The sequence below is a fragment of the Emys orbicularis genome, chromosome 1 (assembly GCF_028017835.1).
Source record: "Emys orbicularis isolate rEmyOrb1 chromosome 1, rEmyOrb1.hap1, whole genome shotgun sequence".
In the NCBI taxonomy this organism is placed as follows: domain Eukaryota; kingdom Metazoa; phylum Chordata; order Testudines; family Emydidae; genus Emys; species Emys orbicularis.
In genome coordinates, this window is record NC_088683.1 from 142687105 (window position 1) to 142703631 (window position 16527).

At 52.5% G+C, this 16527-nt stretch overlaps 1 protein-coding gene across 1 annotated transcript in view; it reads right to left on the bottom strand.

Moving 5' to 3' along the window:
* The window catches only part of ITFG2 (integrin alpha FG-GAP repeat containing 2), a 47036-nt gene extending 31359 nt beyond the window's left edge, over nucleotides 1–15677 (bottom strand). The window contains exons 1-9 of the mRNA XM_065422854.1: nucleotides 15567–15677; nucleotides 13828–13923; nucleotides 13300–13341; nucleotides 11951–12128; nucleotides 11434–11573; nucleotides 10648–10796; nucleotides 8694–8788; nucleotides 4337–4390; nucleotides 916–1007 (exon numbers count right to left, since the gene is read on the bottom strand). Of these exons, the coding sequence (XP_065278926.1) occupies nucleotides 916–1007; nucleotides 4337–4390; nucleotides 8694–8788; nucleotides 10648–10796; nucleotides 11434–11573; nucleotides 11951–12128; nucleotides 13300–13341; nucleotides 13828–13923; nucleotides 15567–15677 (957 nt within the window). The remainder of the gene's footprint in view (nucleotides 1–915; nucleotides 1008–4336; nucleotides 4391–8693; nucleotides 8789–10647; nucleotides 10797–11433; nucleotides 11574–11950; nucleotides 12129–13299; nucleotides 13342–13827; nucleotides 13924–15566) is intronic.
* Between the last annotated feature and the right edge of the window lie 850 nt (nucleotides 15678–16527).

The window sequence follows — 16527 nt, forward strand, 5'->3', positions numbered from 1 at the left end:
GCTGCAGAGGAAGGTGCAAGAACGCTGGAGGTAACCTGCCCCATATAGGTCTCATTCTGGTGTCTAATACTTTAAGCCCTGAGGCACAAGGTTTAATATTCCTTCCAAATGTGTGGCAACATTAATTATAACTCTGGATGCTCTTGAGAGCCACATAAATGTCCAATTGCTTTTGGAATTCTGTTAAGTTCTTGGCTTGAACAACTTCATGTGCCAGTGAGTTCCACAGTCTAATTACTCATGGTGTGAAAAAAGTGTTTCCTTTTCTCAGTTGGAATTTCCCACATTTTAATTTAATTGAATGTCCCCATGTGTGTGTGTTATGAGACAGACACAACAGATCTACCTTCTCTAGGCCATTCATTATTTTATATACTTTCAGCATCTCCTCTCTTATCTGCCAAGGTAACAATCCCAATCTTTTAAATCTGTCTTCATAGGAGAGTTTTCCCAGGCCTTTGATTGCTCTCATCACCTTTCTCTGAACCCCCTCTAGTTCTGCACCTCCTTCTGGAGATGGGATGAAAAGTATTGCACACAATATCCACGGCAGACTGCACCACTGATTGATACACTGGCATTATAATATTATTCTTCATCCCATTCCTTATTCCGCCTAACAACAGGGAGCAAAATCATTCAACTCAGAGAACAAGACAGGCAGCAAGGAAGGAAGAGGAAAGACTATACAGTGTAATACTGTCAGAGCCCAGCTCCTTAGCTGAGTGACTACAGTGCCTGTGGGGTTTGTGGTACAGGCTCTATTTTCTTGGGCTTTCTATGAGAACATGGGACAATCCCAGGATGCCCTGCTCTCTCTTCCGTGAGGGAGATGGCAAAGACGCATTTCAGTGTCTCCACCCCTAGTCGCCCTCTCCCAGTGCTGGTCTTTGCTCTGTTCACATTGATACTCACAGTAACATCCAGTTTTTCCAGAGCAAAGAGCTGGTGATCAACCTGCACGGACCACAGCAGCTTATCCGCCCCCTCCATGAGCTTCAACGTTCCTGAAGGGAAGGAGACGCTTAGACAACATCTTACCACAAAGGAGTCAGCACCCTGGATCTGCGGGGGATGGGGGGGGAGGGCGTAAGCCCCTCCCCCACAGCTGTGCTGCTAGGGGTACTTTTCAGTATTTGAGTCAAACATGCTCTGGCCCTGGGGAGGAGGATCTTTGAACATGCCCAGGCCACCTCAGGAACTCCAGGCTTACTGTTTATAGCCGTGCAGACTTCAGAACAAAGCAAGGTGAGGTGCCAACATCCCCTATCCCTATGACATGCAGCAGAGCCTGACCCTGTAAGAATATCACTGGGGACCGTGGTGTCCCCCAGCAACGCGCTGGGCCCCATCCAGAGGCTTCCATCTGCGAACTCCCAGGGAGAAGCAGCCCTGTAGTGCAGGCTATGGTTGACACACACAGCGCTGTCTCTCATCTCCGGAAACGATGATGACCCATTAGCTTGTCAGCAGTAGCTGGAGATTCAGAGGAAAAATGGCAACAGCTCTGCTAATTGGATTGAACTCTGAGACAGCCGGGAAATGGACAGAAATGCTTTCTCAGAATAAGATACAGACACACAATGAGCCCTAACATCTCAAATCAGACACTGCTTATGCCAGAGGTTCCCCAGCCGTGACTCATGGATCGCTGGGGATCTGGGGAGCTCTAGCTGGAGTCTGCAGAGAGCTGGCTGATCACGTGGAGCTGCCTCTCCTTTATGTTCCCAGCTGCCAAATTACATTAAGAGAAGCTAAAACACACTTGATACTTTCCTAACGTTTCTCTCCCATGTCAGCAATTGTTGTAGCTGGCACAAGGATGTTGCTAGGAGATTGTGACTCGCAGAGGAGGTGTGTCTGTGAGACAAAGCACGGAATAAACACTAATTAATCCTCACAACACCCTGTGGAGTCAGTAAGTATCACTAGCCCCATTTTACAGAGAGGGACACTGAGTCTGATGGAGGTTAAGGGAGTTGCCCACGGCCACACAAGTCAGTAGCAAAGTCAGGATTAGAACTCAGGACCATAGCATAGTCAGCATGTCTCTTCCATGACTGCTGAGGTAGGCCAGGATTTAGGGAGACCCTGCACGGTGACTTTAGGCAGTTCACCAGTCTGGGAGCTAAAGAGCCAGTGAGAATCACAGGATTCTGTCTGTATCCAAAAGCTTCAATTCAGAATCCCCTCCCCTTTCTATTTATCACACCTGAATCCTGTCTCTTCTTTATCACAGGGGACATGACCAGGAAAACCTAGCTCCCAGGCCCATGCTCAATCCACTACACACCATTGCCTCTGCCAAGACTTCATTTACCTTGCTGCTTTTGGCAGCATCCCAACCACCTCAAAGGGTATAAGGAACATGCCTCCCTGCTCTTTTCCAGAGGCTTTCAGACATGGCATTATTTGTATGGCATTTCAGCTTAGTGTGCAAATGGACTTGGAATATGCCAGTGTAGTAGAAAGAGAGCCTAAAATATAAGCCCTTGTATTAGAGACCTGGTACGAGGCCTGAGCTAAAGTAGTGGGCAAACTTTGCTGATATAAAGCAAAGTTAGCAAAAGTCAGGCTGTGAGCAAATGTCAGGCGCTGCCTGCTTGCAAGTTCACAAAATCTGGCAAGAACAGGGCTGATATTGCAAAAATCGTTCCTAAAAAGTGCTAAGCACAGAGTACTTACGCAAACACATTCCAAAAAAGTGGTACCAGAACATCCCAATATTAAGGATGGTTCAAAAACATTCCCCAAAAATAACAGGAACACACTGACCCCTCCTAAACAGAAGGTCAGGATAACAGTGTAATAAATAGAAATGCATAAGGTGCTTCCTTGGTAACCGGCTACGTCAGAGGGTATCAACTAACCATGTTAAAGGGCCAATATGTAACTTGTTTATACTGATGTATAAAATGGCGTCTCAGAGGGAGTGTCTTTGGCCAGCCCTAGGGGGCAGTGGAAAGTCCCGCCACTGACTGAGCTGCGTCCACTGTCACGGGCATACATGTCTTAATATCCTTGTAGAGTCTGCCAGGTGCTATTACTGGCTTCGTCGACAATAAACTTGGCTGGGCGCCTTCGTACCTTAACGGATATTGTGGTCATTGGGCGGTTCGCTCGAGGTCTACCATGCCAGCTGTCTAGGCAGGGCTGGGACAGCACACAAGGAAAACACACGCATGCAGCCAAACATCTAACAACACTGGTGACCCTGACCATTAAATTCTGTTAATGATTGGAGTCTCACACAGGGCGTGTTAGAGCAGTGGATTGGGAGTCAGGGGATATCTGGGTTCTTAGTCCCACCTCTCCTAAGAACCTGCTGTTTGATTTTAGGCAAGTCACCTGCCCTCTCCAGACCACAGTTTGCCTATTTGTGAAGTGGATTTAATACTTCCCTCCCTCGGCAGCTTTGGGTGGCTTCAGCAATTAATCTTTATAAAGTGCTTTGAAATCCATGGATGCAAGGTGCCCACTAGCGAAGTGCAGACGACTGCTAGGAATAATTCATTGAGAAAAAACATTTCCGTTTCCCTGTCGAGAACAACCCCTGGAGCAAGGCCTTGATTCAGCAAGAAACTGGAGCACATGCCTAGCTTCAATGGGACTGCTCACGTGCTTAGAGTCAGCCTTGTGCTCACACACCTGGCTGAATCAGGGCTTGGCTCTCTGGTGAGGTCTCTTCTCTCGGCTCCTGCGGGCACAAGAGCAAAGGCCTGTGCAGGGAGGGATGGGGACCTCTTGCCCTCTCCTCTCCTCATAACATACTAACATGGAAGCATGTATTTGAGATGAGGACAAGGAACAATGTCAGTGCAACAACCTCGACTGCCAAATCCTCCTGCATGTCTTGAAAGCAGTGCTACTCAGACTTCAGTGGTTCAGGAGCCAAATTAGTGATCAACATTACCCAAACCAGCCACAGTAGTGTGAATTCATTGTATCACTTACTATAGGACTTATCATATTTAAACAGTATGACGGGGAAATATTTAGTTTATATTAATCTCACAGCAAATAAGTTAATAACTTAGCGCAAGTTGATAACTTAATTGGTTAATAACATCATTAAAGCATCCTGATTGGTTAATAATTAAATCATACAGGAGACACGAGCCACTTGCAGCTCCTGAGACTCAGTCGGAGTATCACTGCTCTAAGGGTACTTCAGAGGCCTGATTCCATCCCATCCCAAATCCAGTAGCACTGAGCCTCTGGTGTGTCCTTAGAACTACGCCCATGCTTCTGCTCTGGAATGGTAACAGGCCTCAGCTACACCCTGGCAATCCCTTCCTTCCTCTTCCCTTGATCCAAGGGCAGCAGTGGGACTTACCGTCCAGAGTGCAGAGGGCAAAGAGGCCCGAGCCAGCATCCGCTTTAGTGCAGCCTGCAGACACAGAACAGAAGCACATGTCGTTCATGCTGCTGTCTAGCCCAGATCTCAGCGGCGAGATTTGGCTGTAGCCTCCCTAATCTCTCACTGTCCGCCCACCATCCCCATCTCCTTCTCCCCCTCTAAATGAAGCACTAGGGCTGTGGTCAGGCAGGGTGTGACAAGCTAGAGGAGTCTGCTTCCCCTGCTCTCCTGGAGGGGTGGGTCACTGTGGTACAATCTCCTCTGAATCTTTGGAGGCAGAGGACCAGCTGAAACAACACAGAGGGGGAAGGGGAAAGGAAGGAGTTCAATGAATCTACCCTCCCAAGCTGGGGGTCTTTGTTGCTGTTTCTGGCCTTCTGCACGCCTCCTTTCTGCTTCCTCTCCCTGTGCTTGGCCAGTATTTTGATCTGCTATTAGACATAGTCCTGCCCACTCCTAGCCACTGGTCACAAGGCCCAGAGAAGAAGCCTGGATTGGCATCTCTTCTCCCCCCTGCCCCTCAATGAGGGAGAGCTTCCCTCCTGGCCTGTCTCCCACTGAAGGGCTCTGTGACAGCAGCAGTTTCAGGAGGAACCTTTTAATGTTCTCCACCCGCTTCAGCTGGAGTTGCTACCCAAAACCCACAGAGGGGAGGCTGACGGTGGTCAGGGCCCAAAGAGCCCACCTTGACTCTCTCCCTCCATATCCCCCCAGAATTGTGACTTAACAACTTGAGCTAGAGATTGCCCCGAGTTAAAGGGCCAGCATCAAGCTAACAACAGTGAGTCTGACTCTGCTCTCACTGACGCTGTGTAAATCAGGACTACTGAATGTTGCTCTACAATACCATCGCCAACCCACACACGTGGCAGTCTTTGGACAGCGACTGGGAGGTGGAATAGCACTGGTGTTGCAGGAGGGACTGAAGGTATCTAGCCTGAGATGTTAGGAGACATTTCTGCCCAGCCTTGAAACTTTGCCTAATGGTTATTTACCACTTTCAGCATCTTGTTACTATCCTATTTTCTGCATCACTTTCCTTCCCCTGTAGGGCACCCCTGGCTATTACCAAGCAATGAATTTTAAACATCTAGTTTACATGTAAGTGGGACTGGCTGGTTTCACTCACTGATCCTAGGATCCCCCATGTAATGTGAGCTGCAGCTGCAGGCCCATGGGTGCCTGTGGTTTAATTGCCTCTTTTACATCCCCTTGATTCTCCAGAGATGCACAAGTGCAGGCAGCAGCTCCGCTGGGGAGCAGGAGAGGCCTTGCAACTAGACCTCCCCTCCCCTCTGTCCTTGCCCTTGAACTCAGCCTAGTGCTGCTGCTGAGGGCACGTGGGGAGCTCCACAAGATGGAACAGGATCAGCTGGCTGTATGGGAAAGTGAGCACAAAGCACTCCCAAAGGCAAACGTTGAGCAAATCTGCAGAGGAAAGCTGTCCCTCTGGAAAAGCTCTCAGTCCCATGCCCCTGCCACGTTCCCCCCAAGTCTGCACTAGTGCAACACTCTGCAAAGCAGCCTTGCCCCCTCCTGACAAGCACTGGCTGGCTGCTTGGACGCCCCACTTTACCAGCTGATGGGCTGTATGGACACAGATGCTCAGTGGCTTTCACATACTGTGCCCATGTAACTGAGTGCCATGATAAACAAAGGCAAACACAGCACCATTCCCATCATCTGCAGGCCAGGCAATACTTTTATTTTTAAAAGGCAATACCAGGAGCACAGCATGAAAAGGGGCATATGTCTCTCCAGGGGCCATAGCAGAGGAGCAGCCACGGAGACCGGCACTGTTAAATACTGTAACTGAGTGGGGTCCCTTGGGATACATCTACACAGCGAAAAAATATCCGCAGGAGCAAGTCTCAGAGCCTGGATGAATGGACTCGGGCTTGCAGGGTTTGCACTACGGGGCTAAAAATAGATGTGTAGATGTTTGGGCTCTGAAACCCAGTGAGGGACAAGGTCTCAGAGCCTGGACTCCAGCCTGAACCCGGATGTCTACACATCTATTTTTAGCCCCATAGCGTGAGCCCGAGTCAGCTGACTTGGGCTCTAAGATGCGCTGCCGTGGGGTTTTTTTGCTGTGTAAATGTACCCTTGGAGACCAGCTCTGCTGTTGGGATTACACCAGCCACTTACACTATCTTAACCCAGCCACCCAGCTGGAGAGGAAGTGCAGGGCAGTTTGCTAACAATGCCCATTTTGACTCAGCCACCTCCCTTCTGCAGCTCATATCTTGTCTCGTGGATCCAACCAGTGTAACTGCAAAGCCACCTACTGTGCGCATGGGGAGAATCACCCTAGAAGGTTGCGCAATTGCCTAGTGATTAAGGTTTAACACCCACTTTACAGAGGAGCAGCTGCCTACACAAGGAGCAACTGTGGAGCACCCAGCCCTCACCTTTTAGACAGTATTGCTTTCTGGTTCTCTCAGCCTGGCACAACGCTCTTTTGTCTGGGTGTCTAGTGCAGTAGGAGGGTGCTTGCATCCAAAAACCAAGTTGTCATTGAAAAGACAGTGACAGGAGAAACCCGAGTACCCGGAGGACCTGGGGGACACAGGCAGCCTTCTGATAAGCAGGGTCCAGCTGACTGGGGGACTGGCTAGTGATTACTGCGCAGATTACGTGCTGATATGTAGCTTCCCCAGCAGCCATGTCCCTCTTCCCTCAGCCACCGGGCAGCTACACAGGAACACAGTTTCACTGTGGGAGATCAGGACACCAAACTGCAGCACCTTTGCTGGCCAGCCTGGGGGCGGGCGGGGGGGGGGTGTTAGCTAACCCCCCCTCACCCACACCCACACACCCAGCAGAGACACAGGACTCTCTTTTGGGCAACAGCTCGTGTCAGGTAAGCAACATTCTCATGTACAGTCACATCAGGGTTTGTAAAGTGACACTGAAAGCCAGTTAGGGATGGACGCTGAGACATGTACTGACAGAAACTACTTTCTGAACCCCCTTTACAAAACCTAGGTCCTTAGCCCTCAGCAGCTGGCACTGCTCTGACAGCAGGGATTCTTGTCTCCCCTTGTTCTGCACGTCTCCCTTTGCCAGCAGGCTCCACCAATCAGTACGAGGTCCGGGGCTTTGCACGCAGTGAAATAACTGATTTCACGGCCTGGCGCTCCCAGTGCTTGGAGCAGCGTTTGAGATGCTGAGAACGTGACAGGCCGAATGGGAGCTCTGTGTGCTGAGATCAGGGAGGGTTTGGTGCTGAGGATCCAGGCACCCCTCACCGCTCCAGCTCCACAAAACACCCCACGCTTTCCTCAGACAGCATGGCTGGGGGTAACCCGCTCCCTCCTGCACAGGGCAAGCGCAGCAGCAGAGAAAAAGAGAATGTGACTTGCCCTGACAATTAATGCCTCCTCGAGCACGGCCCCCGTGAAGGAGGGAGTGTAGGAGGGAGTCTAGGGCAGCTCTGCTAGGCTGGAGTCTAGGAGGGTGAGCCAAGGACCAACCTACAGAGCGCGCAGGAAGTGGGGTTCGGGTAAAGGGGGATGAGGGCTTTGGCTGGAGATGCGGGCTCTGGGGTGGGCCTGGGAATGAGGGGGTTGGGGTGCAGGAGGGTGCTCAGGGCTGGGATTGAGGTGTTTGGAGAGCAGGAGGGGGATCAGGGCTGGGGCAGGGGTTTGGGGAGATGCTCAAGGGGTGCAGGCTCCAGGCGACACTTATCTCAAGCGGCTCCTGGAAGCAGCGGCATGTCCCTTCTCTGCCTCCTATGCGGAGGCATGGCCAGGCGGCTCTGAGCGCTGCCCCGTCCTCAGGCACCACCGATGCAGCTCCCATTGGCTGCGGTTCCCGGCCAATGAGAACTGCAGGGGCGGCGCTTGGGGAGGGGGCAGCGTGCAGAGTGGAGCCCCCCAGCTGCCCCTACGTGTAGGAGCCGGAGCGGGACCATGCTGTTGCTTCCAGGAGCCATGTAGAACGGCCCCCGACCCTGCTCCCCGGCTGGAGCGGGACAAGCCCCAGACCCTGCTCCCCAGCGGGAGCTCAAGGGCCGGATTAAAATGGCTGGTGGGCCGGATCCGGCCCACGGGCCATAGTTTGCCCATCCCTGGTCTAATGCAAATTGTTCAGCTATCCTAACGTCCTGGGGCCAGTCCATAATTTGGGGGCTGGCTAGTATGGGCCAGGCTTCTCTCCATTTTTGTGGCCACCTGCTAGGTATTCACCTCCAGGAATCTGATTTTCTCCTGGATTTATTTATTTAGTTATGTGACATCCTCATCCTCCAACAGAATCCGACAGAATCGATAGCTGGGAGTTTATGATCTCGGCCCTGTACATTGCTGCAGGCTCTGCCTCTGCTTCTTACCTCGGCCAATGCTGCCAATTAGATGAGTGGAAACGTTTTTGTTATGAATCCTGCCAGATGTCTGGTGAAGGATAACGTCCCGAACGGGGGCCTCCCTAGGGAGAAGGGAGAGACAGAGGGGAAAGGGTTAGGGATTCCAGCCAGAGACAATCCCACAGCGACTCCCTAGTCACTGCCCTTGAATCCCAGGGCAGGGATTTTTACACACATTGACTTCTGGAAGATGCCTGCTATCCCAGCTGGGATGAGGGGCAGGGGAGATCAGTTCATCTGGGGGATGTTTCAATCACTAAGAAAGCACAGGGTTTTCAACTGACTGACTGTATTTATTTGTTGATAAATACCTGGGAAGGGCCTATGTGGCAAATCTGAGAGCATACATACATATATCATGGGGAGGGAAGGAATTAGCTAAGAGCTTTTCTGAACCACTCCCAGTTATATTGGCGGTAAAAAATCAGACACCTGAGAAGGTGCTGAGAGATAGCAGAAAAGCCAAGGGAATACCAGTTTTCAGACAAGGAAAGGAAAGATCCAGAGAGTCACTCTGAGAGTCAGAGAGTTTCAGGCCAGAAGAGACCACCAGTTCATCTCGTCTGACCTCCTGTGTATCATGGGCCACCAACACCACCCAGCACCCGCACATTAAACCAAACAACTGAAATGAGGCCAAAGTATTACAGCCGTCAGGAGACTAGACTATTCTGTGCCACAGGCAGGGACTAGACCTGGAAAAGCAGTGAAATGATTATATTATAAGGCTGCCTTTTATTCACTTGGGAAATTGGCTAGGTGGGACACAAGAAGGTTCTGGAGGGAACAAGCCTGCCCTGGTCCCAGGGAGACAGAGTGGATGAACGAATGGGGTTTTTCTGTCTAACTCCCAGGATTCGATTTATAAACCCTCCTTTTGACACCTCTGGGAGCACAGACAACAACAATAAAAACCACAAGAGAAAAGTCCCACCTTGGGGCTGTAGATTCAGAGGGCTGACTGGGCCTCCTACTGGCTCCCCATCCCATGCTCCCAATGAGCCTCCCTCCCCTCATCTTGACATTCACTTGGCTCCCATCTACTTCCCTCAACTCACCAGCCAAGCTCCCGCAACTACTTCTGGATATTGCAAGCCACACCCCAGCGGCACCTCCTTGCCCTGCATGCCAACACACGATTCAGGGAGCGGAGCCAGAGTGTTCGGTTCATGGCAGAGCAAAGCAAGGAGCACTCAAGCACCAGGGTTTTGGGGGTGAAGGCAGTCAGGGCCAGTCGCGCCCTAGGCGAAACTTCCACCTTGAGCCACCCCCCCACCGAGCTAACCCCGTCCCCCGCCCCCCCCGCGGCAGCTAACCACACCCACCCGCCTCCCCCACCAGAGGAGGCCCCCACGTCCGCAGCAGCTACCCCCCCCGCAGCTAACCCCACCCGGGGAGCCCCCCTCCACAGCAGCTAACCCCGCCCCCCCCACCCGGGGAGCCCCCCCTCTGCGGCAGCTAACCCCGCCCGGGGAGCCCGCCCCAGCTCACCTCCACTCCGCCTCCTCCGCTGAGCACGCTGGCGCCGCTCTAATTCTCCTCCCCTCCCAGGCTTGCGGTGCCGACTGGAGAAGAATTAGAGCGGGGACTGTGTGCTCAGCAGAGGAGGCTGAGTGGAGGTGATCTGGGGCGGGGAGTGGTTCCCCTGTGCGCCCCTCCCCCCCCCCCCGTTACTGCGGGCGGCCCTCCCCGCGCCCCCCCGCCCCAGCTCATCTCCACTCCACCTCCTCGCCTGAGCGGGCTTTTAGGCGCCCTCTATCACTAGTGGTTGCACCGGCCCTGCAGGCAGTGAAGGAGGATGCAAAGTCAAGGGGGCAGCCAGAGTGTAATCAGCAATCAGAATGTGGTGCAACCGTTCCTCCTTGTGGCAGGTCTGTAAAACTGCACCTCTATGTCTGTCCCATTGGATCCTAATGCCCACCTGCTGGTTGCAGAGCTGTCTCCGCTCTCTGCTAGGGGCTGCTGGTCCGGCTTCCAGGTGCAGAGCAGGATAGCATAGCCACAGCCTGGCTGGGACACCATCATCTCGGGGACACCATCAGGGCCCGGGTTCACAGAGAGGCTGTCCACCTGCACCAGCCCAGGAACAGTAAGCAGGATTGTGAGTGGAAGGACTGTACATTTCCTAAAGGGAGGGAGGGAGTGTGTGTGTGTGTGTGTGTCCCCGTGTCCCCAACCAATACTTTGGCAACATCCAGCAAATGCCCCCATCTCCCCCAAAGCAACAGGCTCTCTGGAGAAGCAGGTTTCTGCCAGAAAGTCAACAGGCACTGAACTGAGTTCAACAAAGGAGGCGACACATCCAGCCCCATGTTGGGGGACACAATCCTTTTTCCCCCCAAAGAGAATGGGAGCACATAGTGGGTTGCCAATTTTGGTTAGCTGTATTCCTGGATGTTTCATCATGACATAATCTTTAATTAAAGACTCCAGGACAATCCTGGAGGGTTGGCAACCCTAGATTCATAGAGAGCAGCGCAAGGGTAAAGCAGCTGACTGGACACCCAGTCACCTGCACCTGTCAGCTGCCCTGCACACACCACACAAACTGTGGGGGGAAATTCACTCCTGACGCACCCATCGCTGATCTTTTGTTCAGAAGACTGGGGCTTGGCTCCTCTTCCTTTGGAGGGCCCTGCCCTTTGGGAAACCTAGCTCCTGAAGTCCATACTCAACATACCTCCATCTAGGGCACTCTGCTTCCTACCTGCCCCTCCAGCAGCCACTTCTTCAGCAGCACCAGCTGGCCGGAGATGTGGTCGGAGCTCTCAGACAGGTCCTCCCAGCGGAAGGCTCGCACCACACGGTCCGTGTAACCCACCACCAGCTCGAACTTCCCATCTCCATCTGCAGGGGACACAGGGAGACAACAATGGGTTCCATCAAGGCATCACAGTCCCACTGCCTGCAGGCACGCTTAGCACAGAGCCACACAAGCGTCCGCTGTACCATGATCCCAAAGATCCTTAGTGCTCAGATACCACAGTGAAGGGCACCTTAGAAAAATCTCAGACCTCCTAGCTCCCCAACAGCTCATGTACTGCAGCACCCCAAAAGCCACAAGGTCTTCTCTCCTCTCTTCTAAGGCTAAGATGGGTTGGGTTCCTGCTTACCTCATGTTCTGGTACATGCACTGCCACGCTGAGCCCCATGTGCCTGTTCTACTCTTACCATCACCATGTGCTTGAGCTCCTGGTCTGCCCCCTTCCACCCCACATGCTCACCAATGTCGTTGATCAGCATGACCTTGGTGTTGGCGGGAATGTGCTGCTTGAACACCAGCTTCTGCTCATCTGCCAGTGGGGGTTCGTGGTGGCCAGAGGCATCTGGATGCTTTGAGGGTGGAGGAGTCATATCAAAGAGATGAAACCAGCCCTCCGCACTCACGGCAACAACCAGATTCTGAGAGGAGAGGGAAGACCCTGAATCAATAGAAGAGGTGGTGAGATTGCCTGCAACAGTCCTCCATGGGGGCAAGGGCAGGGCCATCAAGATGAACAGTGACTACACTGTGAGCTCTGTCTGCAGGGCCAATTGTTACAGTGATTGGCTAGGTGTGGTCAGTGCAGGGGCTATTGCACCAGAGCCAGTTTATACTGACAGAGAGATGTCTGGAAAGTACAGAGCAGTGCTGCAGAGATTCTGGCTGTGCCTAGAAGCTGCTGCGGAGTCACAGCATCCAACCTTCTTGGTCACCTTTGCCAGACTAAGGGCTTGCCTGCACTTGAAACGCTAGAGCAGCTGCACCGCTGTAGCGCCTGGTGTATGCTACCTAAGCTGGCAGGAGGGCTTCTCCCACTGGTGTAGGTAATCTACCTCCCCAAGACTTAGGTGAATTTAACAACATCGCTCAGGGGTTAGGATTTTTCACACCCCTAAGCAACATAGCTGGGTCGACCTAACTTTTTAGTGCAGACCAGGCCTAAGTCTTCAGCTGTCACAGTCCCCTCCTATTCATCACACTCACATAGTGTGACTCTCTCTCTCTAGTGTATAATGGTTAATGAGGCTGCTGTAGCAGTTAAACCATGGAACGTGAGTTTAGATGATTGGATCCAGAGGTCCTGGGTTTAATTCTCCCAGATTATGGCCTAGCAAGAGCTGCTGTATTACACGGACTGGAATCTGCAATGGTGCTTGGGCTGCTCTGCATCTCAGTCTTCGCAAGGGCCAATTTAAGTGCATGCAAGTGAACGGCAGGCGGGCAACAGCTGCACCACAGGGCCCAGCACAGTCAAGTAGTACCCATGAGGATCGGCTGGGGCACTCCAGGGTCAAACATGCCAGTACAGTTTAGATGCACTAGCCATTGGCAGGTCACTTCCCTAGTAAGGTGTTGGTTTGCTTACTCATCAGGCCTGTCAGTGGCTCATAGAGGACATTAATTGAGGGACAATGTTTAAACCAGTAGCACTAGCTCTCTCAGAACCAGGGAAGAGATGTACTGAGAAAGAACCTGGGGGACTCTCCTCCCCACTTAAAATGTGCCGTAACCCCAAACAACTGCACATGTCAAAGGCCAATCTCCCCCCTCCAATGTGAGTGTAGCTGGTGGGGAGCCAAATGGCCTCACCTTTCCTCTATTGCACACGTCCCCAACACCAACGCAGGTGAGCTGCAAGAAAAGGGAGGGACTTCAGAAACTAGGAAGTAGCAAAGGAAACATAGCCCAAAGTATTGATGTAAGTCTGCACTAGTGATCCTCCAGCCTTCAGGATCCTCCTCAAAGTCAGCATCCCTCTGACTGAGGACCTGTCTAACCTCACTCCTTCAGGCAAAGGAGTGAGGCCAGGCCCAATGGCAGAACCTGGCCTTCCCACGCAGAGCTTGGGGACAAAACCCTCAGCACACTGCGGGAAGGACAAGGATGGGGGAGGGAATAAGAACTTTCTTTCCATTGGCTGTTCAGCACTTTGGACAGCACTGCTTGCCCAGAGAGTGAGAGCCCAGGACTGGGGCGGGGAGCAGGGTCTTTGATGCAATTGTGCAGAGCCTCAGGACCAATCTCTGAAGGCTTTCCATCCCCACATAGCATTCCAGGCAAACAAACGGCACAGGCTCCAAAGAACACAGAGGAGTGGCAAACTCTGCCCCAACAGACCATTCCTTGGCAGGAGCGCACGGTCCAGGGCTTGCTATCGTCATTCTTGTACACGCAGAGTTTCCCGTTGGTGTCCCCCACCACTAACTCGTTCAGCTGGAGAGAAGGGAAGAATGTTAATGATGGGAAATTCACACCCACCTTCATCAGCCCCAGGAGGGAAAAAGAAACCAGAATTCAGATGTAAAGCTGCAAAGCTGGAAGCAGTAAATGGAAAAGAAGAGAGAGAAAAGGGGAGACCAGAGATAACAGGAGAAGGAGGGAAGAGCAGCAGCAGTAGAGACATAAAAGACAACATTTTATTCCACCAGATAGTGAGGTGGTGAAGGGGGCTCCCTGGAGTCCCTTATTCAAATTCAACCATCAGGGAAGACTGGGGTGATTTCCCTGCCCCTCCCTGGACATTGTTAAATCAGCCCCATCAGAGATGACATCCTGGGGGCTGTTAAAAATGCTTTCTAAAACATTTGTTCAGTGTATTGGAGTGGGACTCAGAAGAGCTGGGTTCTACAACTGATGTACTATCTGACCTTGTGCAAGTCACTTAGCTGCTTTGTGCCTCGGTTTCCCCTCCCACTCTTTGTTTAGAGTGTAAGCTCTTTGAGACAGGAACTGTCTTTCTCATGTACAACACTCAGCACCAAGGAGCCCTTATCTCAGCTGGGACCTATCAGCACTACTGTAATACAAATAAATAATATTTATACCTTTGAATGCACCAAGTGGCAGGGATTTCAAAAATATTTCCTGGGGCTGGCCATTCCCTACACCTCCCGCAAGCTCTCCTGGCCCCTTCCAGTTATGTGTATTGCATTATGCTAGCAATTTGCTCAGTATAATTTTCAAGAGCAAAATATAACTATTCCTTAGAGAGGGCAGTGACTATTAGTTGCCAAATGAAGCCGCTGCCTTCTATAGTTTTGATTAGGATAGATAGTTTGTGTTTAAGTGGGAAAACAAATTACATGTTCACGATGACTTGTGTTGCTAAGTGGATAAGCTGCTGCATTTTGTATGAAGTGGAGTGTTTTCAGGGTCAATGGCTTTGTTCCTGAATAGGAGTTGTAATAATCAAGGCTGGTGGTCACAAATGTCACTCAGGGAGCCTCATGGTGGCAGCTGACCAAAGTACCTCACTGCAGTGGGGTTTGTTTGCTCCACATTAGATGGGAGGAACAGGAGAGTTTGAACTGCATTCCTGTGACCAGAGCAAGGGTTGGCACTGCTGCGATATGACCCGGGTCAAACTGGGGAGGCACAGGAATTTTTTTTATTTGAGGCTGCCACCTTGTACTCCAGAACTGATGGGTTCCTTTAATTATTAAAGTTTAATATAGATATAAGCAAGAGAGAAAGTCTCTAACCCTTAAAGATGTGAAAATAATGGTCAAAATGTGAATTGTGTAAACCAGGGCAGCCCCACTTATTCCAAGAGGGTGTCAGCTCTCACAGTTAGCAGGTGCCAGGGGGAGGGCAGTGCAGAGAGGGTGTCAAGGGGAAGTCAGCACCAGGCACCCAGGGGCAGTGCCAGGGGAAGGCAGCCCCAGGAAACGCGGGGAGGGCAGCACCAGGCAGCGCACCGCGCGGACAGAACCCATTATGCAAATACTGAGCCAGACCCCGCCCCCTCCTCCTGCAGATTCCCGCCGCTGTTCGCGCGCTCGCGCTACCCTCTCGCGCATGCGCCTTGTACACCACCCTCTCCGCTTTAGACTCCCCGCCCCCACGCCTCTTGTTACCGTATCGTTATCGGCGTCTCCCAGGCAGATGGCGTGGGGGAAGAGGCTCCCGCTGAACTCGAGCGCCACCCGCTGCACATAACTGACTGACCGCATCTCCCCGGCAACCATAGGGATGGTCTCTCTCTCTTGGGCGCCCCGGCTCTCTATGACACTGGGGGTGCTACGGAGGCTCTACGGGCTCAAATGCGCACGGGGGGGGGGAGAAAGTGAGGAGTAATCACGTGACGGGACGGGCCCTGAAAGACCCGGCTCCAGCCTGTGGCCAGGCGGGGGCAGCAAAGCGGGGCTCTCGGAGTCTCGCAGCCAGGGGAGGACGGGAGCCGGGCTGGAGGTCACCCGCCCGGTCCCACGGGGGGCAGGGCCCTGCTCCGCCTCCGGCCACCTGCCCTTTGAGCGCACTGGTGGGGCCTGCAGCCCGAGCCCTCACAGGGGTCTGCGTAAAGCCCCGGAGTCAGGAGACCTGGGGCAGCTCCCAGCTCTCACTAGCTGCGGGGAGGCGCTTGGAGCCGGACCGCTGGTGGTGCAGAAACCAGGGCGCAGAGAACCCACCAGCTGGTAGTTTAAAAAAATCTCATGATTTGAGAGCCAGTCTCAGTTTGTGGGGGCCCGACTCATCAATTGTGAAGAGTTGGATTAGGGACTCGCTGAGGGCAGCAAGGGGGGGTGTGGGGGGGGGAGCGGTGAGAAGGGAAGAGCCCAGCTCAACTCTCTGATCCCAGGGTGAATCCGACAGGCTGGCAGTTGAAAACACACCTCTTCTTACTTGTAAATTGAGCACACTGGCTCTGGAGTCACTGAAACCCACAAATCATGGAGCCCTGTGATGCCATTTTTGACACTTGTTGGATCCCAGCTTCACTTCAATATAAAGATGAGACCCTGGTGACTCCAGCTTCTGGCATGTAGTACTCCATGAGGCTACTCACAGAAAGCATATGCTGGAACCTCTGCTTTCTCT